Source organism: Thamnophis elegans, chromosome 8 (genome assembly GCF_009769535.1).
Source record: "Thamnophis elegans isolate rThaEle1 chromosome 8, rThaEle1.pri, whole genome shotgun sequence".
Taxonomy (NCBI): domain Eukaryota; kingdom Metazoa; phylum Chordata; class Lepidosauria; order Squamata; family Colubridae; genus Thamnophis; species Thamnophis elegans.
This window is the reverse complement of record NC_045548.1, coordinates 34727024-34753398: the sequence shown is the minus strand read 5'-3', so window position 1 is coordinate 34753398 and position 26375 is coordinate 34727024. Positions and strand designations below refer to the sequence as shown.

General features: G+C 47.6%; 1 protein-coding gene across 2 annotated transcripts in view; it reads left to right on the top strand.

Moving 5' to 3' along the window:
• Positions 1-26375, top strand: part of KLHL14 (kelch like family member 14) — a 114346-nt gene that overhangs the window by 9933 nt on the left and 78038 nt on the right. For both annotated transcript variants that reach the window (XM_032222392.1, XM_032222391.1), the window contains one exon: positions 9426-9547. In XM_032222392.1, the coding sequence (XP_032078283.1) occupies positions 9426-9547 (122 nt within the window). The remainder of the gene's footprint in view (positions 1-9425; positions 9548-26375) is intronic.

Below are 26375 nucleotides of genomic sequence, written 5' to 3'. Positions count from 1 at the left end.
AAAACCAAATATTACATGCCAATTCATTTAAACGTTAGGGCAGAAATCTGAAGTTCCATTTAGCCGAATGAACAGGAGGACTTACAAATGAAGCAGGGTTAAACTTACCCATTTTGAAGTGAATGAAGTAATGCGTATTATCATCTAAAGAGTATCTCCAATTAAGTCTTTAGCCTAAGATTATCTTTTTGTATCTCTTCTCATTAGATTTGGATCAGTAGCATCTGGGGAATACCAAATTGGTGGAAAAGCATGTAATATCTAGAATGAGGTGGAATGTAGGGAAATAAGATCAAAATAGTTAAACATGTTACAATTTAATACAATTTAATAAAAACAACTTGTCCTAAAAGATAATTTGATGAAATCAACCATGAGAACTGTTGTTTTGTCCTGGGAATTTCAGGTTCATCAAAGAAAGATAAAGTAAACAATAAACTAGACTGTGGCTACCAAGGAGATTTTGTACAAATAAAATTACTAGAAGACAAATGAGACCTCTGTAATGGATAGAAAAACATTTGCAGGTACCAGAAAAATGATTTTAAAGCAGCAGTTTGTTTGATACAATTTAACTTTATCCATCCTGGAAAAATCCTTTCACTAACACAACATTAAAATGTGTTCTGGGTTTACAGACTGTTACATTTCCTTGAAATTTGGTTCTTTTCCCCTTAATGTATATTAGCTCTGTGTGTGCGCGTGCGCACACGTATGTGTGTAAATGATACCAATGGTTTCTGTATATCATACTGTAGGAAGTTAGCACCCTTCCCCTCTTCTAGAAGAATGAAATATTCTAGGAAATATTTAAAAGGCAGAATATTATGTTTCCCTGGATGAGAAAAGGAGAAACATGTTTTAAAGACAAAACAACTTCCTGCAGCTCCCTGCTCCCTCCCCCTCTTCAGCTCCAGGGTGATGGATTAAGACATGGCCCTCAGGACATGATAGGATTAGCCCTCTACTCATCTCATCGCATGGCACCTGGGAAGATTACATCATCCTGCAAGGGTCAACCAAGCCTGGGACTCTGGATAGCCTACATGGGAGTTGACAACCAATCAGAATACAAACTCAAATTCAAAAGCTCAGAGAGGGTATAAAACTCATGCACACTCAGCATCTCTGTCCTTTTTTTCTTTACTCAATATCTTCAAGTCCTGTGATCCTACCCACCATTAAAACCATCTTTCCAAAAAGTTACCATGTTTCCAGTATCTTTCTCCTCACTCGGAAATGAACACAGAAGGACATTTCTTCCAACAATACATTGTTTGTGTCAGACCTTTTGCAACCTCACTTTTTGTTTATCACCATTATAGCTGTCAAAGTGGATTACTTTAAAAGATGAACTTTCTACCTGTGATTTCACAAGCTTGGATGTGTTTTTAGAATTACTGTTACAGCAGTAATTAATTCAGCTTAACCTAATAGAATGACAACCTCCATTTCTGACAATTATAGGCTTTGTTTTTTGTTTTTTTTTACCAATTTTCATTTTCTACAACTCTAACACAAGATTTGGGAAAATGAACTTTTTAAAGTAAATGTGGATGGTTCAGAATTATTTACTTTTAAAAATAAAGTAACAAATTCATGGTTCACTTCAAAAATAAGCTTTTTCTTCATCGGGCCATGGCGAACATAAAAGCACATTATTCATGTAAATCATTTGACTATTCAGAATGTTTTGTTGGTTATATCTGTTATATCTATAGCTCCCGATCATGAGCACCACATCATATAAACAATACTATTATTCAAACAATACTATTATTCAAATATTTCCATGTTAGCAGACTGATGGCAGTACAACGGTTCCAGAACAATTGCCCTCAGGATTGTCCTTATGATATTGCCAAATATGTTGAGATATATTTGTACTCTTGGTAAGATTTATACCTCTGTGTTTAGTTTTATGTTTGATCTGCCTGTTTGAAATCTCACCTAAGCTTTCAGTTAAAATAACTAAGCCTTAGGCTTAAAGAGAAATCCAAAGCCATAAAACAAGTTGGCAGACTTGAATGGGAAGGCATGGTTGTAATTAGTAAGAGTTCTTTTCTATGCAGAGCTAGTAGCTGTGTATTTTGTCACCTGTGCATAGATTGCCTTCTTTACACTGCAGACATATCTTCTCTGTTTTTAATTAAAAACAACTATTACTTCATTACATTATACCTCAACAGAAAACAGCCCAATAGAAATTTCTAGGCAACTCTTCACATTACTGTATGTGAAACACATATTAATGTAATTTATTTGTGGCCTAATACATGCTAGTTGCAAAATGTGAAAATCTTCAGCGTTTCCATCATTCTATCAATCACTACCATTTTATACATGCCTTATTTGCAGGGAGTATAGTCATCATCCATTCAGTAGATACCTATAGCTTATTATGGATTCTCAACAAACATACATACAGGATGTCTTCTTTTCCAAATGTATGTACAACACACATGCACATCCTCCCTCCCTCCCTCTCTCTTGAAAACACACATACACACACAAGCTCTAATGAGAGAAATAGGTTTTGCCATGATTATAGTAATAACAAGTTCAATCATCAGTGGTATGAGAGTTAAAGCAGTTGAATTATAAAAAAAAAAAGGAAAAAGTTGTAAATATGACACATTTTAAAATATACTGATTGAACTGATTCATTAGAACAAAGATGATTAAGCTTGTAACTTTAAGATGTACCAGTTGAATACAGTTTTAAATACCTATCCTAAGCTGGGGTCTTCTAGGTGTGCTGGAGTCAGAATTGGTTATGGAAGCTGTAGTAGTTCAACATATCTAATAGGTTGGGAACAGTTACTATAGAGCAGGGCTGTCAGGCTCGCAGCCTAGGGGCCAAATGAGTCATACACTGGCCATGCCCATAGCTGGTTTAGCAAAGGGGGGAAAGTCATGATACGTCACGTGATGACACCGTGGCAATGCAAGTTTGACACCCCTGCTTTAGAGCTTACTTTATAGGGTTATTATCAAAGATTCACCAGTGAATTTTATCAATGCATTCAGCAGAATTTTAATCCAGTAAGCTTTTTCTTATGAGTTCCCAGAATAATCTACCCTTATCTACCCTTATATCTGTGTTATGACATATTTGCAGAACATTTTCTGAATAAAATAGTTCACAGTCATTCCAAGCTATCAGATAGTTTGGATACAGTGTATATGTCATGCCCCCCTCCCCCACTTAAGTTGCTTTTATTATTTCTGCTTTGATTTATTTCAATTACTTAAAGGTGGAGGAAAGATTGTGTGCAGCCTTCTGCTTATTGTCCTTTTTAGCAGATTGTAAGTATTTTATATGGAGAAATGACTGAAACATTGGATTTGGGTGATAAGGACTGACTTCCTGAAAAAGGAAAGTATGAAATTGTTCCGAAGAATTCTTCTAAAAGTTGGATAATGCTTAGACATTAATTTGATGTATTTGTTAAGGCTGTGGCCTAGAAACCAGGAGACTGAGTTTTAGTCCCACCGTAGCTATGAAAACGGGCTGGATAACTTTGGGCCAGTCTCAATCTCTCGGTCCAATTTACCTGATAGGTTGTTGTTGTGGAGAGGAAGAGGAATACGTATTATGAATGTTTGCCACCTTGAGTTACTTACAAAGTAATAAAGGCAGGATAAAAATCACACACACACACACACACACACACACACACACACACACACATTCCTGATATTCTTGGAAGGCATATATTAATAAAACCATTTTGGTTTGGCTTTTGGCATGGTTTTGGACCAAAGTATATTTGGTGGTTCTAATGAACAATAAAAGTTGAGAGAATAGAGAAAAAGAACGTTGGTCTTATCTGAACGTCTGTTCTCTGTAGCGTAGGTGGGAGGGACTACAACCGGGTTTGTGACAGCCTGATTGGTCCAGAGACTGAGGGATTTTTCTTTATCATCTCCTCCTTTCCCTCCTGGCTCCCAGTTTCACGAGGTCGAATGGGATATCTGATCACTTTATGTAAAGAACGAACGAACATTCCAACAAGAACGACAGTACAGAAAAGAAATGAAAGGAAAACACCCACAAGTCTGACTGCCCCGACCCCTTGCTAACTATCTAGGGTGGGAATGTAGTCCCTCCCACCTACGCTACAGAGAACAGATGTTCAGGTAAGACCAATGTTCTTTCTCCTGTAGCTCCGGTGGGAGGGACTACAACCGGGACATACCCAAGCTAGGTCCCCGAGCGGGAAGAAGATCCAGGAGAGGGGATGTCGCCACTTGTTGAAGCACTCTACGGCCAAAGGCTGCGTCTGCCGAGGCAAACGGATTAAGACGGTAGTGTCGAATAAAGGGGGAGGGGAGGCCCAGGTGGCCGCCCAACAGATATCTTCCAGAGGGGCCCTAGTGGCCCAGGCCGCCGTGGTGGCCACACCTGGTGGAGTGGGCTGTGATGCCCTGAGGAGGCACCTGTTGGCTGGCCTGGTATGCCTCCTTGATGGCCTGCCTAACCCATCTGCCAATGGTGGCCGAGGACACCCTAGCCCCCAATGACCTCTCCTGAAAAGACAGGAACAGGTCCTCTGATCAACTAAACGAGGACGTACGCCTGAGATAGATGCGTAGGGGACGACGTACATCTAAACGATGCCGGAGGACCTCCCTCTCATGGGAAGGAGAGGGGCAGAAATTGGGAAGGATAACTTCCTGGGATCTGTGGAAGGGGGTATTCAACTTCGGGAGGAAAGTGGGGTCAAGCTCAGGACCACCCTGTCCTGATGGAATTGACACAGATCCTCCTTGGACGATAGGGCACCCAATTCAGAAATGCATCTGGCAGATGTGACAGCCACCAGAAATATGACTTTCAAAGTGAGGAACCTAAGATGGACCGTCCTCAGGGGTTCAAAGGGAGCCCCTGTGAGTGCCCTAAGCACAAGGGAAAGGTCCCACGAGGGAAACCTGTGAACTGGAGGGGGGCATAGTTTTGCTGCCCCTTTCAGAAATCACTTAACTAAGGGTGCCTGTGCTAACGAACCAGACCTCACCCCTGCAAGGACCGAGGAGAGGGCAGCCGTCTGTCTCTGCAAGGTATTATGAGACAGCCCACAGTCTAGACCGTGTTGCAAGAATTCGAGGACCTGGGCAACAGAAGCTGAAGTCGGAGAGATCTGAGACTGCTCGCACCAGGATGCAAATGCCGACCATGTCGAGTTGTAGATTCGAGTGGTGGAAGGTCGTCTGGCAGCTTCAATCGTGGATATGACTTTGGCTGAGAGGTTTGCCTCCCTCAGCAGGTGCCGCTCAAGTGCCAGGCGGTCAGCTGGAGCTACTGGGGCTCCGGGTGGACCAGGACCCCCTGACAAAGACGATTTCCTCCTGGGCTATTCTCCAGGGGGAAGATAAGGACAGCTGGATCAGATCGGCAAACCAGGGCCGTCTCGGCCAATAAGGAGCTACCAGAATGACATGGGCCCCCCTCTAGCACTATCTTTCTCAGGGTCCCCTGGATTAGGAGAATGGGAGGAAAGGCATTGAGAAGTCCGGGGGGCCACAGGCTCCAGAAAGCGTCCATCCCCTTCGTGTTGCGTGCCGGAAAGTGGGAGTAGAAGCGGGGAAGCTGGGCGTTGCTCAGGCTGGTGAACAAGTCCACCTGTGGGTTGCCAAAGCGGAGGCAGATTCTGTGGAAGATCGCTGGATCCAGCTGCCACTCGCCGTGATCTACCGTGGCTTGGCTTAACCAGTCCGCTTGGTGATTGGCCACGCCCGAGATACGTTCCGAGAGGATGGATGACAGGTTCCTCTCTGCCCATAGTCCCAGTCTGTGTGCCTCCAGCCATATGCCCCTGGAATGAGTCCCCCCCCCTTGGCAATTTATGTGGTCCTTGGCTGCCACATTGTCCGTTAAAAGGAGGACATGTCTGTTGCGGATGGAGTCAGTAGGGCTAGTAGTAATAGGCCTTCAACTCCAGCCAGTTTATATTGTGCCGCAGGTCGGACTTTGACCAACGACCCTGCACCAGGCTGGACCCCATCACCACCCCCCAGCCAAACAGACTGGCGTCTGTTGTGATGGAGACACAGTCCGGCTCCCAGAACTCGGCCCCTCGGTTCAAGGATGGGGATAACCACCACTTCAAGGACCAGCGGAGCTCTGGAGAGAGGCAGATGGGAAGCAGGGAATTGCTCATTGGCAATTGGTGTTGGTACAGTATGAGAGCCCACTGGAGTGTCCTGGAATGCAGGCGGGCCCACGGGACAATCCCTATGCAGGACACCATCTTCCCCAGCAGTTGTGCTAACGTCAGGATGGAAGCTGACCGACTTGCACGGCCATGCCGTGCCAATGTCTGCAGACTTGAGAGCCGTTCTGGTGATAGACGCACCAGGCCCGTGGTAGAGTCTATCACCGTGCCCAAGTGGAAGATCTTCGTTGAGGGAGAGAGGTGGCTCTTGGGAAAGTTGATAGAAAACCTCAGGGACTGCAACGTTCTGATGGTGAACTGGAGGTCCGAAATTGCCTGGGTACAGAACTGGGCTAGGACGAGCACGTCGTCCAGGTAACAATAGAGTCTCACCGGATGAGAGCGCAGGTGAGCTGCCATCGCCGCCAGGACTTTCATGAACGTACGGGGGGCCGAGGCTAGACCAAAGGGAAGGGCCCTATACTGGAAGTGCCGCTCCCCATGTGAGAATCGTAGAAATTTGCGATGGGATTGCCGAATTGGTATATGTAGATATGCCTCTGTTAAATCTATGGACACCATGAAGTCTCCCTGCCGGATCCCCAGCAGGATGGACTTCAGGGACGACATCTTGAAATGCCTGTACACCAGATAGGAATTCAAACGTTTCAAGTCCAGGATTGCTCTCCATCCCCCGGAGCTCTTTGGAACTACAAATATGTTTGAGTAGACCCCTAGTCCCCGTTCCTCCTTGGGAACCGGCTCGATCGCCTGGATGTCCAGCAGATGTTGGATTGCTAGGAGCATCAGGCGCTGCTTTTCTGGATCCCTGGAAGGTGGGAATGTTCGAAACAGCATCGGGGGAGTGGAGAGGAACTCCAGACAAAGTCCTTCCCTGACTGTCGACCTGACCCAGGCATCTGAGGTTACCTGGTCCGCGAAGGATGCTAGGCGGCCGTCTATGGGAAGACTCGGGTTCGAGTCACTTCCCTCTGCGAAAGGGACAACCCCCCTCCCCCCGCGAAATGGCCTCTTGGACTGGGGCTGGTATTTATTCCTGTCCTGATAAAAAGGATGTTGGTTCTGCCTATCATATCTATATGGTGTATACCTGTGCTGACAATAATCCTGGTTGGGACCCCTGAAAGAGGAAGAAGGCCTACGGAAGGAAGAGGAAGAACGGTTATTCGTCTTTTTGTTATTAGAGGGAAGGACCTTCTTTTTGTCCCTGTTCTCCACTAGGATCGGATTGAGGGATGCCCCCAAAAGTATATAATATATATTATTATCATCATCATCATCATTATCGCTAAGCATATACATCAGAAATGTTGCCCACTTTCCACATATGCTCAAATAATTCAGTCATAATGCAGAATGATGAGTGGAAAAGAAATCTCCTAAGGATTAATACAGCTGTGTGAAGGATTAATACAGTGAATAATGGACGCTAACTTCAGTAATCTCAAGTAGCTCAACAGCACAAAAACTGGTATTATATGGTAATACATTATTTGGACACATACTATACTATGTATGTTATTTTTTATCATACTAGAATGAATTACTTTAACATGATTCCCTTTTGTGTGGCTTTTATTACTTTCCAGGCTTTGTGTAACTGATAGATACTCAATTATATGTAAAGTGGCTATTAAAGAATCAGTACTCATCTAGGGGTCTAGGTCTCCTTTCCTCTTTCCTCTTGAATTTGTGTTAAAACCATTAGTGTTACAAAGAAATGTGCATTCATCAGGCATAGTGATGGAGGCCAGGGTGCATATTACAGCTTTTACTGCCTATGAGATGTTGAAGCCCTGTTCTTAAGAACTGCCAGGCAGATTGGGAATCACGGTCACGGTTAATAGCAGCGAATTGCCAGTTCTTGATGGGTGGGTAGTCACTCTTCTCAGTGGCTGCCCCCTGGGGGAGAAGGTAGAAAAACAGAGGGAGGGAATTAGAGTGACTTTGCACAGTTGAGCAGGTTCATGCTGCTGGATCAGTGGCAGGCATTGGCAGGACTCCACTCTGGGGAGGCTCTCAACAACATCACAGTCTCATTTTTACCAATTGGTGTTGCTATAGCCAATGGGAGAGTAAAGAAAGGAGGGGCAATGGGATGGGGGGCAGGACGGAGGAAATCGGAAGGCAAGGCTAAAGTAAGCAACAGAACGGTTCTTTAGATCTAAGTAGAGTACAGTGTATAACTATGGTTGAAATGTTTCTAATTGTACTGGTATGCTGAAATTTAACTTGAAGTATGTAATTAAGGAGTTGGCTTGCAAATTCTTTGCATTCTCCAATGGTATAAACAGGAGAAGCCTGGGAAGCAGCTGACTTGGGGCACCCAGGCATGTGGGACATGCTTTAATTTTCCTTCTCCCACACATTGAACAGATCTGATTAGCAGTTCTGGATGCAAAATGCAGAAACCAATAGAGGGTAAAAAGAGTTAGAGTTTACAGCATCTCTTTGCAAACTGTAAGACCTATAGTGAATAAAAGCACAGAAATGAAGTAGTGATGATCCATTGCTTTTACATAGTAGGGTTCTGATTTCAAACTGCAATCTTAGGAAAGAAAGCAGAAATTTTTGATGCAGGGCCTTTTTTCTCAGTGTTCCTCCAGACTTCCTATTATTTCTGCCCTCTACTTTCTTATTTTCCTCCCTCATTGTAAGTAACATCTGTAAACTGTCATTTGAGAAATAAAATGATGGAATAAGAATTTTTGGAAAGCAAGTGGAAAAATTAGGGACATGGCACCCAGGCCATCCTACTGCTAGGGTGGTACTTCAGTGGTTTCTTTTGGGGCCTAGACAGCTCAGCTTAGGTGGCAGCACCTTAATTTTTTTTTTCATGGTTCTTTGGGTTTAGAATGGCTTGTAATAATAATTTTGACTAATACAATTTTGACATGCAACTTTAATGCTTAACCTTAGTACAACTCCATAGCATGCCGTGTGCATTCAGCTGTAAAGAGTGATGATTTAAGGGAATGATATGAAGAAAAAGGTCGTTCTAGAATGAACCTTTAACAAATTGCATTAAAAAAATGTATTATTCCACAAGTAGAGGACTGCACAGCTTTTCGGATTATTTTTTTTCTGCTTGATTCAGAAAGTTGTTGAGACATAATAAGGAAAGAAACAGAAAAAGTGAATAGAAAATTGTAATTAGTGAAAATTCTTGTGAGGTTTCTGATTGTTATTGCTAAAACACTCTCCAATAACATAAGATTTTTATCTTCTCTCTTTTTGGGAGTGAAGAATTCGTTCCAACAAGAAAATGCTTTTATTGGTTGGAGGGCTGCCTCCTGGACCTGACCGGCTTCCCAGCAATTTGGTTCAGTATTACGATGATGAAAAGAAGACATGGAAAATACTGACAAGTAAGCAGTTTATTTATGTTAAGTTACCTTGATGAATTTTAAAACATGGCAAATCAAATTAGGCACTTTATTGATTGTCTTCCCTGAAGAGATTTGTTTATATAGCAATGGGATTTCACAAAGGACAAATAAATTGAAATAGAGGAAGGTAATATATTTTCTGTGACTGAGCCCAAATTAAAACTGGCTTAAAATCATTTAATATTGTTTTAGCATAAACTTGTTACGCTTTCTATCTCACCTTCTCTAAATAAGCAGGCATTTTTAGTGCATGGCATGTTATACACTATGGCTACCATTGAGTAAAACTGAATTACAAGAACAGTTATGTCTGTAGGACAATTGTGTATCTGTTCATATAAACACTGCAGCTAATAAAGTTTGTGAAGTTTAACCTTGGCTGAAATTGTGCTTAATTTATATTTTGAAATTCATGGTACTCTGTATTGCATTCTATTATGTATCTTTTACTGTGGTGTGATTACTGTATTACTCTGTATATGTGTACAATTTTATTGAGAATTTTAAACACAAGAATGAGACTAATACAAATTAAAATAGAGCAAAAGAAAAGGGAAAAAAGAAAACTGAAGATTTTTTAGGAAAATAAGTAGAATAAATAAGGAGGTAAGTAGAAAATAGAAAAGAACATTTAAAAATATAAAGGATTTTCCAATCTTCTTTACAGCAGCTATAAGTATAATTATAAATTGATATCTCTCTCCAAAGTTATATCATGACTCTCTTTTTGTATACTTTATCTCTCTCCAACAGTTAAAACTATAAATCATAAGTTCACTTTTTATTGTTGCTTTTTACACAAAGGGTTCATAAGGGATTTCCAGTCATCACAAAACATAGATTCTCCTGAGCGCTGCTTTGAGAGTCCAAGCATGGGTTAACACAGTCTATCTGCCCTAGGACTGAGTGTCGTTTTTCCTTTGACCACGCCTCCCTTTGCCTCTAATATCTCAGTTTAAAAACTCAGTCCGCCCGAGAGGACTTGCAATTGGGGAGTTCCTCGGTCTTAGTGCAGATAGACTGAACTTCCCGTTGTACCTTGAAGTTTAAAAGTAGATTTGCCATCCTCAGACCACCAGGAAAGGATTGAAAGTTTAAGGAGCCTGTCACTGCTTCCTGAGGCTGAGAGATTGCCGGGATCGCTGCCTACCGCTGGTCGCAAGCGGAGTGAAGTGTGAGTCCTTTGCCCAGCGAAGGCCAGCGAACTGAGGGGGGATGGCAGGGGGAGGCTTCCCGGTCAGCTGCCTCCCCAGCCGCCAGGCGCATTGCGCGGCACGGCCGAGCCTTCTCGGAGCTCCGGCAGGTGCGGGCAGCTCTCTAGTTAACCCGGCGGTTGCAGCGGCCATTTTAGGTGCCCTTCGTGTGCTTTTCTTTGGCGGCAAGGGTACAGGCGGTGCGCACAGCTGCGGCCATTTTGGGAGACCTAGTTGGTTCTGTGTGTAGAGCGAGCACCGAATCTAGTCAGACAAGTAGAGGAAAGGAGCGATGGCCGTGGGGAAGCGTCACGGGCCGCGACAACATAGCGCACAGCAGTGGCGGCCGTTTGAGAGGTGTTAAGGGTCGCGGCAGCGCGTGGACTAAGTCCCACCAGACAGCAGTTCTCTCAGCAGCAGATCACCACCGGGAGACCGGAGCCTTGCCTGGGGCGCCAGCAGGCCTCTCCTCCCATAAGATAGCTATCCGGTAACGGCCGGAGGAAGGGCCTTGTCTCCCGGGCTTCCCTCTCCTCACATAGATCTGCGGGCATTCGCAGCCGGCTGGCTCGAACCCAATACCGGCCTATCAGTCCAGTTCATCACTGCTAAAAACCCCGCTACTGAACCACCATGCCAGACGGAGGTTTGTAGGGCCAGGAAGCGCAGTCAGGGCCTTCAGCCAAATGTAGCAGGGTGGATCCCCCACCCAAAGGGAGCAAAGGGGGCAAGGGATCCTCTAGCAAGGCCCCCGCAGGACCATCCGGGAACAGTGACAGGAGAGACAGTTCCAAACAGTACAAGGCGGGCGTGGGATCTCCCAGACCACGGGGACAAGATCCATCCCCAGAACGCATGGAGGTTTCTGATCCAACCCCAGCCCAGAGGGTGGACAGGGAGCCTGACTCCCCTCAGGAGACCAGGTCTCCTTCATCTGATGGAAGTACTTCTAGGGATTCCTCCCCTGAGGCCTCTTGAGGTTACCCCAACTCTCCCAGTTCCTCCCTGAGAGAGGAACTGGAACCATTCCAGGGCATCCCCCCTACTGAGGAGGGTTCCCATTCTGGAGGTAGAGGAGGCCGGCAGATCCCGCCACAGGAGGAGCAGGAAATCAGGCCTCTCCACTGAGATGAGGGAGATTATAACTCTTGCTATCTCCCAAGGCATCGCGGAAGGCATGAAGCAAAAAGGTAGCAGTAAGGTAGTGCCTTCCAAGACCAAACCGACTCCCAGACAGGCTGCAGAGCAGGCTCTGGCCTCCCCTAGCACCTCAGTTGCTATGGAGGAGTCCGCCCTAGAGGAAGGGGAAGTAGAGGACTTCGAGCTATCGGAGGACGAGGATCTTCCCCCATATAAGCCAGCATTCACCGGCCTCTTTAAGCCTTCCCTCTTCAAGTCCATTCTTCATAAGGCAAAGGCTTCCACTGAGTTGGGCTCTACCCCCAAGGGCACAGTTACAGGGGTCTCAAACACCAAGGACCATAAAGAGGGCTTGTTTAAAGAACCGACCCTGGCCCAGGAATCTATCCCGGTTCCGGACCTCTTCATGGACGTGGTCCAGAGGCAGTGGATTCAGCCTGGGACCTTGACAAACCCCAGTGGGGGGGGGGGGCGCAAGACACTCTACGTTGTAGAGAATAGGATGGAGGAGGCCCTGAAGCTTCCAGAAGTGGACGCCCCGTTGGTCTCCTTGACCTCTAACTCTAATCTGCTGGCAGACCTCTTGGAGGGCCTCAAGACAGAAGACAAAAAGTCGGAGAAGGCATGCCTTAAGACTCACCAGGCAGCCGTCTGGGCCATTAGGGCATCCACTTCTGCATCATTTTTCATCCGTTCCTCACTCCTTTGGTTGAGGCAACTGAGATCCAACCCCCCTCCCGGGGATCTCGGTGGGGACACGACCTAACTAAAATTATTACCGCAGTTGAGTACTCCGCTGATGCTATCCCTGAATGCAGCAAAATTTGCGTCCAGGGTGCTGTCTTCCAACGTGACCTTGCCGCTTGCTCTGGCTTCGCCACTGGCAGGCGGAGATGAAGGCCAAGTGGAAGCTGGCATCTGCCCCCTTCAAAGGGGGTCTCCTGTTTGGGGAGGCACTAGATAAATTCACTATTGAGACAAAAGACAAAAGATTTTGCCTGCGACTTTTAAGAAGTCTGATCGCAAAGGGTCTGGCTCCTTTCTGAGGCAGCCATTTTGGTCACAGGACAATGCCCAGCCTTCCACCTCTTCTTCTTATACTAGGCCCTACTCCCAGCTGGGTGATAGAGGTCAGGACAGGAGTTCCTTTGGGATGCGTGGTAGGCAACAACACCAACACGCCTTTCGAAAGCCCTTTCGTGGCGGATCCAATTCCCAAAATTTCCGCCGTGGGAAGTGACCACCACAGGGATCCCCCCATAGGGGGTCGGCTTCAATATTACGCCGACAGGTAGGGGAGATAACCACAGACAAGTGGGTGTTGAACACGGTCAGGACGGGCCTTCGGCTGGAGTTCCTATCCTTTCCGCAATGGACATTCATCCGTTGTCCCTCGCCCAGGAGCCCCCTGAAAAGGGAGCTCATGCAGGCGGAGATCCGTCACCTCATCCAAATAAGGGCCGTAGAACCAGTGCCCAGGGAGCAGCAGGGGTTTTACTCCATCCTGTTTCTGGTGCCCAAGGTGTCGGGGGTGGAGAGCCATCCTGGACCTGAAGCGCCTGAACCTCCATCTGGCGTACAGGTGGTTCAAAATGCAATCCCTCCATTCCATCTTGGATTGCGTGAGGTGGGGGGACCTCCTTACCTCAATAAATCTAAAGGAGGCTTACCTCCACGTACCCATCCATGCGATGCACAGGAAGTTCCTGAGGTTCTTTTTCGAAGGGGAGCACTACCAATACCGAGCTCTCCCCTTCGGACTTTTGTCCGCGCCCAGGACATTCACGAAACTGCTGGCTGTCGTGGTGGCCCATCTCTGGAACCGCCCCATTCGCCTGGTGTGTTATCTCGACGACATCATAATTCACTCCTCAAGCCAGGCCCAAGCGCGGCAGGATGTCCGGACTACCATCAGAACTCTCCAGCAGCACGGCTTCTCAGTAAACCTGAAGAACAGCCACCTGGAGCCAACTACACGCATACAACACGTGGGCGTCATCCTGGACTCAAACTTTTGTCAGGTTTTCCTGTCCCCGGAGTGCTTGAGGATTCTCAGGGACAAGGTGTGACTTTGCAGCGCGTCCAGGTCAGTACAGATTGTCCAGTTGTCCCAACTACTGGGCATCATGATCTCCTGCCTGAAGGTAGTTCCCTGGGCTTGTCTTCACGCCAGGGAACTACAATGGTTCCTCCTACCCATGCAAAGGGCAAGGGACAGCAACTCGCACAGGTGCGTCCGTGTTCTACCAAAAGTGACTCGCTCTCTAACCTGGTGGAGGACGAAAGCAGTAAGGAAAGGGTCTCTGTTCAAAGAACCTGAGAGGATTGTGGTGACCTCCGATGCCAGCCTGCAGGGGTGGGGAGCGCATTGCCAGGGCCAACTGGCTCAGGGACTGTGGAGCCAGAGGGAGTCCTCCTACAGCATCAACTGGCTGGAGCTAAGGGCGGCCCGGCTTGCTCTGCATCAGTTCTCCCCTCAAGTTGCCGGACAGCACGTTCTGTTGCTCACCGACAACGTGGCAACAAAGGCCCACATCAACAGAGAAGGCGGCATGCACTCCAGATCACTCATGACGGAGGCGGAGGCTCTGGGCAGGTGGGCGGAGCGTCACCTGCTTTCCATCAGGGCAGACCACATCTCTGGGACCAGCAACCAGGAGGCGGATTGGTTGAGCCGGCAAACGATAGATCATTCGGAGTGGCGGTTGCATCTGGACATATTCAATCAAATTTGCGGAGGTTCGGCGAACCACAGGTCGACCTCTTTGCCACCCGCCTCAACACCCACCTGCCTCGCTTCCACTCCTGTTACCGGTCTCCGGGGCAGAGGGGACGAACGCCCTGAGGTGCAGGTGGCCTCCGGGGCTTCTGTACGCATTCCCCCCTCTCCCGTTCATCCCACAGGTTATGGCCAAGCTCTTGGAGGAAGAGGCAGAGATTGTGCTCGTGGCACCCCATTGGCTCAGGAGGTCCTGGTACGTGGACCTTGTCAGTCCGTACAAAAACTTTGGAGGATTCCTCAGGAGACCATCTCCCTCAGCCAGGGGGCGATACTCCACCCAGACCCCCAATGGCTGCAACTAGCCGTCTGGCACTTGAGGGGGGCCTCCTGAGGAAACAGAAATTTTCTGACAAGGTAATCCAGACCATCCAGGCGTCCAGGAGACCTTCGACGACCAGAATATATGAAGCCACATGGGGGGCATTCTCTGCCTGGTGTCAAGGAAAAGTGTTGCGAGACACAGAGGCATCTATTCCACAAGTGCTGGACTTTCTGCAGGAGGGGTTGGACAAGGGCCTGGCCTATGCCGCCAGGTAGCAGCCTTGTCCACCGTTCTCTCCAGGGGTTCCTCCCATACCTTGAGCCAACACCCTCAAGTTAAAAACTTCCTGAAGGGCGCATCGATCATCAGGGCTCCTACAGTGCACCAATATTCGTCATGGAACTTGCCGTTTGTCCTTCGTGCATTAACAGGGGCTCCGTTCGAGCCACTCCGGACTACATCTCTTCGACATCTGACCATTAAAACAGCCTTCTTGGTCGCTATCACTTCGGCTAGGAGGGTGTCAGAGTTGGCGGCCCTCTCGGTCAGGGAGGACCTATGCATTATACACCCGGGTAGGATCATATTGCGGCTTGACCCTACCTTTGTTTCTAAAGTCAACACACTGTTTCACAGATCGCAGGAAGTGATCCTTCCCAACTTCTGTCCCAAACCATCATATCCCAGAGAAAAGGATTGGCACAAGTTGGACGTAAGACGTGCAGTTCGCATCTACGTCAAGACAACCAAAGACTTTAGGTGTTCTGAGGCATTGTTTGTCTCTTTTCATCCCGGGTCGCAAGGGCGAAAAGCATTGTTGCATACCATTGGTCGTTGGCTGCGGGCCAGCATTAAGCTGCCATACGAACTTCAAGCCAAGCCCGTAACAGGTCGGGTGACTGCTCACTCTATGAGAAGTACAGCCACATCCGCTGCATGGGCAACCCAGGCATCGATCATTGACATCTGTAGGGCAGCCACATCGGCGTCTCCCATGGCCTTCATCCGTAACTACAAGATAAGACACCTTTGCCTCAGCGGAAGCCTCATTGGGGCAAAGAATATTGCAAAAGGTTGCAGAGGCTCCGGTCTCTGTGAATTCTCCCCGCCCTGGGACATCATAGCTTGGGTATGTCCCATGCTTGGACTCTCCCGCAGCCCCCAGAGAACGACTGTTCAGGTAAGACAGTGGTCTTTTTGTCTTATCAATACAGGAGACTATTTGTAGCTCAGGACTGAAATGAGTGCCATCCAAATTTTAGGTCATGGGCTTCTAACTCTAAAAGTTGTCTACTTCTCAGAAGCACTTACTCTTTCATCCAAACCAAATAACAAGCCATGAAATACAATTTCAAATCAGGTCAATCAAATGCTCTTCTTTCCTTTTCATCTTGCGGCATTTTAATTTGTGGCATTTTCCCTTGCCACATCAATTTAAGTATATCCTTTTATCACTGTTTATATGGTATATCAATTGACAAAATGGGCATTGTCTGAAAAAAATCATTCTAGACAAAACATTCATTTTTATCACAACATTTTTCTCCAGCAATGACAATTGTAGTTTCACCCATCTGAACATGTCTTTTTAAGTTCATTCCATGTTTTAACATAGTTCTTTTTAATAATATGTAGTTCATATTTGTCATAGTAATAACCAAATATTATACTTTTTCTCAATTTTAATCCCATTTTCTTCATCAATTCTTTGATCAACCATTTTGTGTTCTTCATTAACATCTTCATCATCTTAATAGCTGCTAAAGCATGAAATTCTTTTAATTTTCCCATTCATATTTCTATTTTCTTTAGTGGTACTCCAAAACCAAGATCAAGTTATCTGCAAATGCCTTTAAGTTTTTACATCTTTACTCCCACAATTCTGTCATCTTGACTTATATTCAGTGATTCAGTAACTAAAATAAACAGGACAGGAGTCAACTGGCATCCCTGTCTTGTCCCTTTTTGTATCAAATCTCCATTGACAGTGATGTGTACTTTCTATGAAGTATAAATTGATTTCTATGAATTATAAATGGATTTATAATTACTTACTTATTGTATACATTCTCTCCCATATTCCTATCTTCTAAAACTTTAAACAGGAAAGCCCAGTTCAAATCGTCAAAGGCCTCTTCTGCATCTAGGACAATCAATGATTGTCATCCCATTTGGTTGATGCCACATTCTCCTCTATGCTATACTGCGACAGAACTTTATTCCCTTCGGGAACTCCCCCTTTCCCGGGGATGGCCTTCTTGCCTATCAAGACGCTTCCTCAAGGAGGGATTTTGGGATCCCGAGAGGTGGCATACCAAGAAGAGACTGCTTAGGGTTTTTTTACAGGGGTTTTTAAATCAAATTTTAAGGGGAGGGCGGGGGGTTTGATACGGATTGCTCAGACAGGTTTGGGGGGGAGTCTGCCAGGGCTCAGGCCAGAGCTAACTAAGGGGTGCAGGTCAGGAGTGCTGGGAAGGGTTGGAATTCCGGGGGAGACATTAAGCCATTCCATTGGGGGGGTCCACCATCTCTACTGTTTGTGGGAGAGGCAGATATGGTGGGGGCCGAGGGCCAAATTGTGTTCGGGGGACGCGGATCCGCTGTTTAAGAGCAATCGCGCGTTCCGACCCTCATCACCCTTCTCACACACCAGGGTGCTCGGGATTACAGGACCCTGGTCTCCGGCTGGTGTCTCTTAACGCCAGGTCCGTGGTACATAAGGCTCCCCTCATTTACGACCTCATACAAGAGGGTGGAGCGACCTGGCGTGCATTACGGAGACCTGGTTGGGCCATGAGGGGGGTGTTTCCCTTAGTGAATTATGCCCACCAGGCTTCCGGGCATTTCACCAGCTGAGAGCCCAGGGCAGGGGTGGGGGCGGGTGGCAGTGGTTATTAGGGAAAGTCTCAGACCTCAGGATGTCACTGTGCCTCAGATAGGCGGGTGTGAGTCCCTTTTTGTGAAATGGGGCCTTGGAGTTCAGGTGGGCCTTTTTGTTACATACCTGTCTCCCTGCTATGTTTCATTGGCCCTGCCGGAACTGCTGGATGTGTTAGCTGGATTGGCAGTTGATTTCCCCAGGCTTATGATCCTGGGGGATTTCAATCTGCCTTCCATTGGCGAGACATCTGAGTCAGCTCGGGAGTTCATGGCTTCCATGACAGCTATGGACCTAACTCAGTTAATTCAAGACCCCACCCATAATGGGGGACGCACGCTCGACCCGATTTTTGTCTCTGGGCAGTGGATGAATGATCTAGATTTAGGAGATATTTCTATCCAACCCTTGTCATGGTCGGATCATTTCCTCATCAGGCTTGACTTCCATACTCACTGCAGGGAGGCGGAACTGACTAGATGGTTCCGCCCCAGGCACCTGATGGACCCTGAAAGGTTCCTGATGGAGCTTGGGACTTTTCCTGAATCCCTTGCTCACAACTCGACCGAAGCCCTAGTGGAAGCCTGGGATAGGGTGACCACTGGGGCTTTGGATCGTGTTGTGCCTTTGCGGCCTCTGATCCGGTGTCGATCCCGGGTAGCTCCCTGGTTTACCAAGGAGCTCAGGGAGATGAAATGCTGGAAAAGACGCCTAGAGAGTGGTTGGGGGGCCAGCCAGTCTGTCAGGACCTCTCCATTAGATAATCAGGAAAGAAGACCACGAGACTCCATGTGTAGAAATCAAGTGTACTTTTACTAATTATAAATGATTAAAGGCATAGCATAGCGAAGTCTGATTATTTAGGCGCGAAAGCGATGGATATATAGAATAGCCCATTCCCCACCCCTTGGCATCACAGTTACAGTCCAATCATAATTCTCTCAAGTGTCAGGTGTGAGATAACTTCAAAAGGCATTACAAAGATGGAATGTCGGTGCCGTTAGTCCTGGCGGGAATCTCCCACGCATGCGTAGTCCGATAGGCAGCTGAACTCCAGAACCTTCCTCCAGCACAATGAGTAACCCCTCCCAAATACCTTGCCCACCCTCCCCGTTTCATGGCAGCTGAAGCAACAGCAAAGCAGAGGCTGACATCCAGCCGTCCCCCGGAAAAAGGCATTCAGGCCTGGAAAACGAGAAAACACAAACAAACAGACAAACAACAAAAAACAGAAGAGAAAAAGAGGGGAGGGGGGAAAAAATCAAGGTTTGTCAGGATAAGCAGAATAAAACTGTCGAAGCAGTCGGGGAGCACGGACATGGGACTTGTCCACCCATTCGATATGAGAGGGAGGAAAATGCTTCCAAGCCACTAGGTACTGTATCTGATTCCACCGTCGTCGGGAGTCCAAAATCTCACAAACCTCAAAATGTTGTTCACCATCAATCAATAGGGGAGCAGGTGGAGGGTCCATAGGCGGACGTAAAGAGGAAACACGAACAGGCTTAATGAGGTTAACGTGGAAAACTGGATAAACACGGTTGAGATGTTTGGGCAGCTGCAAACGAACTGAAACAGGATTGATGATCTTGATGATGGGAAACGGGCCGACGTACTTAGGCCCCAACTTCTTAGACTTTTGTGTAGTTTGCAGGAACTTCGTGGACAAATAAACCAGGTCACCCTCTCTGTACTGGTAAGGATGCGCACGCTTTTTATCAGCCTGTTTCTTATGAGCACGATGCGCAGCATCCAAAGTAGTAAGAGCCAAAGGCCAAACATGGCTCAAACGTTGGCTCCATTCAGAGACGGAAGAAACTTGTGGCTGTTCAAGGGGAATTTCAGGAATAGGAACAAAATCCTGACCATAAACGACACGAAAAGGAGTGAACCCAGTGCTGCTATGGACAGAATTATTGTAGGCCACTTCAGCGTGCGGCAACAAGTCCACCCAATCATCTTGCTGATAATTGATGAAACAATGTAAATATTGTTCCAGAACAGAATTAGTCCTCTCGCAAGCCCCATTAGTCTGAGGGTGATGGGCGGAGTTTAGGCCCTGGGCGGAGCCAATGCACTTAAGAAACTCCTTCCAGAAAACAGAAGTGAATTGGACACCTCTATCGGAAATGATGCGATCAGGCACCCCATGCAAATGGTAAATGTGAGAAATGAAGAGCTTAGCAAGTGCCTTCGCAGAAGGAATCTTGTGGCACGGAATAAAATGAACTTGTTTGGAAAATAAGTCAGTAACTACCCATATGACGGTGTGCCCCTGGCTCTCGGGAAGTTCGACAATAAAGTCCATAGAAATTTCCTTCCAAGGGGCAACAGTGCAGGCTACAGATTGGAGTAGACCTTGCAGCTTCCCTGGTGGCCGTTTAGCGGCGGCACAGACCGGACAACTGGCAACATAAAGTTCAATGTCTTTTTTCAAAGAGGGCCACCAAAACTGCCTCTTCACCAAATGTAATGTCTTTACAAATCCAAAGTGCCCTGCCAACTTGGAATCATGAGCCCGTTGGAGAACGACGAGACGAAGAGAGGTGGGGACGTAAAGCTTAGCTCCGATCCACGGTAAATCGTTCCTCATTGTGCACTCACACTGATGCTGCTGGAACCAATCATCCTGGGGAAGGGCCCGTTAGAGGTCAGAAAGGAAATCCTGAGGCACCTCCACTTTTGAGCGTGCCTGCTATCGAGTGACCACCGGAGCGGCAAGGCTGGATGCGGGAACGACAGGCTGAACGACACTCAGTTTAGAGCAGTTGTATTGAGGGAGTCTGGACAAAGCATCAGCCATGAAATTCTTCCCTCCTGGGATGTATTTGAGTGTAAAATTGAAGCGGTTGAAATGTTGAGCTCAGTGCATCTGCTTAGGGGAGAGGCGGCGTGGAGTTCTCAAAGCCTCCAAATTTTTATGGTCAGTCCACACCTCAAAGGGGTGTTTAGCGCCCTCTAGAAAGTGGCGCCACGTGGCCAAGGCCCAGCGTACTGCAAATGCCTCTTTCTCTCAAATTGCCCAACGTCTTTCAGTGTCTGTGAGCTTGCGGGAGGTGTAAGCGCAAGGTTGCAAATTACCTTGGTCGTTGGCTTGAAGCAAGACAGCCCCAACAGCTACGTCGCTGGCATCAGCTTGGATGACGAAAGGCTTGTCCATGTCTGGATGCTTCAGAACTGGTTCCGCTGCAAAGAGGCGCTTCAACTTCTCGAAAGCAGCTTGACACTCCATGGTCCAATCCAGTGGCTTGCTAGGCTTAGGTTTAGGCCCACCTTTGGACTTCAACAAGTTAGTGATAGGAAGCGCAATTTTCGCAAAAGAAGGGATGAACTGACGATAGAAATTGGCAAAACCCAAAAACTTTTGCAATTGCCTGCGTGTACGGGGTGCCTCCCACTCAGTGACTGCCTTCACCTTGGCAGGGTCCATCTCAATGCCAGCGGGGGAGATACGATACCTTAGGTAGTCAATCTTCTCCTGGTGAAATTCACACTTGGACAATTTGGCATACAGTTCAGCGGCTCTGAGTTTTTTCAAGACAGTTCGGACCAACGTGACGTGTTCGTCATAAGTCTGAGTGTAAATAACGATATCGTCCAAATATACGATAACGCCTTTGTAAAGATGGTCATGTAAGATCTCATTAATTAGTTGCATGAAAACTGCAGGCGCCCCCTGCAGACCAAAGGGCATCACTCGGAACTGGAAGCAACCGAGGGGGCAGTTGAGAGCAGTCTTCCACTCATCCCCCTCCTTTATGCGGACTCTATAGTACGCTTCTCTGAGGTCCAGTTTAGTGAAAATGTGGCCCTTCCCCAATTGGGCTAGCATGTCCTTCATTAGCGGCAATGGGTAGAGGTTTTGGGCAGAGATACCGTTCAGGTTTTTGAAATTAACACATAATCTCAGGGAGCCATCCTTCTTCTCTCTGAATAAGACGGGTGCAGCTACCTTGGGTCGTGCCGGCTCAATGAAACCTCTTTCCAAGTTTTTATCAATGAATTTCCTCATTTCCTCCATCTCTCTAGGGGACATGGAATATATTTGGGGCTTTGGAAGCTTGACCCCGGGCAAAATATCGATGGAGCAATCAGTAGGTCTGTGGGGCGGAAGTTTATCTGAAGATTTCTCATTGAAAACTCCCCTCAGGTCCCAATACACTTTCGGAATCTTTTCCTCGCCCTCAATTCTCTCCTGACCCCTGGCAGCCAAACGGGGCTGCAGCCAGCAGGCTCCGGGGAAACCCTCCCCTTCCGGAGGTGTGCTTGTGCGAATGCGCAGCCATCCCTCCCTCCCTCCAATTTATGCGAGGGTTCCATTTACGAAGCCAGGGGAGGCCTAAAATGAGGGGTCTATCCATGCCAGGTGCCACAATAAAAGAGATTAATTCTATGTGGGTGCCCATCTTCATCTCCAGAGGTTCAGTAAAGAAATGGGCCGGGCCACCCCCTGCTATGGACCCATCTATTTGGCAAAACACAATAGGGGTTTTCAAAGTTCTCAACTTGAGGCCTAGTTTTTCCACCATTGCAGGGTTGATCATACATCAGGAACAACCCGAGTCAAGGAGGGCGGGAAGCTGTTGTGACACCCCATCGGGCGGTACCTTTAATTCTATTGGGATTAGCATGGGGCCTTTGTTTGAACTCACCCAGCGAGGCGAGGCATTGTCATCGGAGTCATCAAAGGAGCTGGCGGTGGCGTCAGCTTCTTCCTCCACGTCCTGCCTGAAGCGCGGGGGGGTGGCATCAGCAGCGAAAGCAGCTTCTTTCTTCTTTTTGTCCGGGGCCTTGCTTGATTTCCCTTCCCTCTTGGCAGGGGGTGGGGTGGTTGTGGGAAATTTAGCGCGGTACTCTGGAGCGCAGTGGCTCCCCCTCCCGCAACGGAAACATGTGAACGGCTTGACTTTGCCTGTGGGGCCTCCCTTTCCCTCACTTCTGACTCGGAAAGAGGGCTTCTGAGTTGGGGGGGAGATCTTGCTGCTCTCTCTCTCTCTCTCATCCTTCGCACGTTGAAGTCTAATTAAATCAAGCTCAATGTCTGCTGCATTTTCATACCAAGCTGTAACGCGCTTAGGAAGGTGTCGATTAACACATTGTTGATAAATGTCCTCATTTAAGCCTAATGCAAATTTATCCAAAAGCGCTTCTTGAGACCATCCTCTCATATAAGTAGAGAGTTGTTGAAACTCCTGAATATACTGAGTCACCGGTCTATCTCCCTGTGTGAGGGTCATAAATTTCAACTTTCCCCGTTTCTCAATTAGGGGGTCATCAAATCGTCTCTTGAACGCAGTCATAAAAGCGTCAAAATTCCTCAGGAGGGGGGAATTGCTTTGGTGCAGACCCATCATCCATTCGACAGCCTCTTCCTCCAAAGCAAGCAACACCATATGTACTTTCATGTCATCCGATTCTAAATCGGGTCCATAAATTTCCATAAAGTTATAAACCTGCATAATGAAGTGGCCCAGTTTTTTGGGATTTCCGTCATACTTTACAGTTAAGGGAGGGACTTTTGCCATTCTGCATCTTCTGGGAGGCCCCCCTGCTCTGGCAACCTCCCTGGCTGGGGGGGGGGGGGAGAAGCTGTTTCTGGGTTAGCTTGCTCCCATCCTCCCGCGGCCTTTTCACCCTCCCTAAATTTTTTCATAGAGTATCTTTGTTCAAAGTCCTCCGTTTGGTCTCTCTCTCGGGGTTTTCATTCAGGCAAGATTTGTTCCATCTCAAGTGGCTTCGCCTTTTGTTTTCTCCTGGTAACTCCAGCATCCCAACTTTCGCTGTCCTCTTTTTGCCCCACAGTCAAGGACCATCGAGGGGGAATCACAGGGTCCGTTATTCCTAGCCCAGTCATTCTCCCAGGTAATGATGGGTCAGCGGTTTCCCTTTCAATTTCTTCATCGCTTGCTTGCAAAGACATTTTCCTCGTTTCTTCTTGTAAGTACACCCCCCACGGAAGGTTGAAATCTCCTGGTGGGGTGCGAGTGAGACTTCGCTAACTGTCAGGACCTCTCCATTAGATAATCAGGAAAAAAGACCATGAGACTCCATGTGTAGAAATCAAGTGTACTTTTACTAATTATAAATGATTAAAGGCATAGCGTAGCGAAGTCTGATTATTTAGGCGCAAAAGCGATGGATATATAGAATAGCCCATTCCCCACCCCTTGGCATCACAGTTACAGTCCAATCAATTCTCTCAAGTGTCAGGTGTGAGATAACTTCAAAAGGCATCACGAAGATGGAATGTTGGTGCCGTTAGTCCTGGTGGGAATCTCCCACGCATGCGTAGTCCGATAGGCAGCTGAACTCCAGAACCTTCCTCCAGCACAATGAGTAACCCCTCCCAAATACCATGCCCACCCTCCCCGTTTCATGGCAGCCGAAGCAACAGCAAAGCAGAGGCTGACACAGTCCGAATCTGATCGAACACTAGTAAGGATTCATATTAAATCCTACTTAGTGGCAATAAAAGTGGCAAAACGGCAACATTTTTCCGCTCTTATCGCATCCGCAGATAACTGTCCAGCCACCCTGTTTAGGGTGACCCGCTCCTTACTTAACCAAGGAGCTGGGAAAGACCCCTTGCAGGGTAGGGCTGAAGAATTTGTTCAGTATCTGCAGGATAAAATCGCTCAGATCCGGACGGGCCTGGACTCTGACTGGGTAGATTCGGGCGAGTCGATGGGGATGAATTTTGTGGAGACCATCTGGGATGAGTTTGATCCTATGAGCCCCAAGGGCATGGACAGGATTATGGGGAGACTCAGTGCTGCCACTTGTATGCTGGACCCGTGTCCCTCTTGGTTAGTCTCGGTTTTCCGGGAGGTGACTCGAGGCTGGCTCCAGGAGATTACCAACGCTTTGTTGAGAGAGGGGTTCTTTTCCACTGCCTTGAAGGAGGCGGTGGTGAGGCTCCTCCTTAAGAAGTCTTCCCTGGACCCAGCTTCTTTAGCCAACTATCGTCCGGTCTCCAACCTTTGCTTTGTAGCGAAGGTTGTTGAGAATGCGGTAGGACGTCAGCTTCCCCAGTCCCTGGATGAAGCTGTCTACCTGGATCCGTTTCAGTCAGATTTCAGGCCCGGATACAGCATAGAGACGGCATTGGTCGCGTTGGTCGATGATCTCTGACGGGCCCGGGATAGGGGCTGTTCCTCTGTCTTGGTCCTATTAGACCTCTCAGCGGCTTTTTGATACCATCAAATATCAACCATGGTATCCTACTGCGACGACTCGAGGGGTTGGGAGTGGGGGGCACCGTTTTACGGTGGTTCTCCTCCTACCTGTTGGATCGGTCGCAGTTTGTGTTGACTGGAGGGCAGGGATCGACCCCGAGGCGCCTCACTTGTGGGGTGCCCCAGGGGTTGGTTCACTCACCCTTCCTGTTCAACATATATATGAAACCACTGGATGAGATCATCCGTGGTTTGTGGGTATGGTATCATCAATATGCTGATGATACCCAACTTTTCATCTCTACCCCAAACCACCCAAACGATGCCCTCAACGTGATGTCCCGATGCCTGGAGGCTGTGCGGATCTTGATGGAGAGGAACAGGCTCAAGCTCAATCCCTCCAAGATGGAGTGGCTGTGGTTTCCGTCATCCCGATTTGTGCATCTTGTTCCATCTTTGATGATAGGGGAGAAATTTTAGCCCCCTCAGAGAGGGCCCGCAATCTGGGCGTCCTCCTGGATACGCAGCTTAGTTTAGAAGAACACCTGACGGCCGTGACCAGGGGGCTTTTTACCAGGTTCGCTTGGCACGTCAGTTGCGCCCCTTTCTGGATCGGGATGCTCTGTGCACCGTCACTCATGCCCTCGTCCTTTCTCACCTGGACTACTGTAACGCTCTCTACATGGGGCTGCCCTTGAAGAGCACCCGGAAGCTTCAACTGGTCCACAATGTGGCTGCGCAGGTTGTCATGGAGGCACCCAAGTATTCCCATGTTACAGCCCTTTTAGGCGGCCTGCACTGGTTGCCGGTTGTCTTCCGGGTGCGATTCAAGGTACTAGTTATGACCTTTAAAACGCTCCATGGCTTAGGCCCAGGGTACCTGCGAGAACACCTACTGCCACCGGTAGCCTCCCATTGTCCAGTGTGATCCCACAGAGTTGGCCTCCTCAGGGTGCCGTCGGCCAGACAGTGTCGACTGGTGACCCCCAGGGGGAGAGCCTTCTCTGTGGGAGCACCTTCCCTCTGGAATGAGCTGCCCCCGGAGCTTCGTATAATCCCCGATCTCCGGTCCTTCTGACGCGCCCTAAAAAGTTGGCTTTTCCAGCAAGCCAGCCTGACCTGAACAAAACAAATCAAAGTATTGATTATTGTTAATTTTAATTTGAATTCTTTTTAAAAAATTTGTCATTGTTGATTTTAATTGGGTTTGGGGGATATCCTATTTAATTTCTTTTTAACTTTTGTAGTATGTGTTTCTTTTAATGTTGTACGCCGCCCTGAGTCCTTGGGAGAAGGGCGGCATATAAATCGAATAAACCTCAAACCTCAATCTCAGTCAATGTGGCCAATTTTTCATTAAGTTGCTCCCAGTAATCC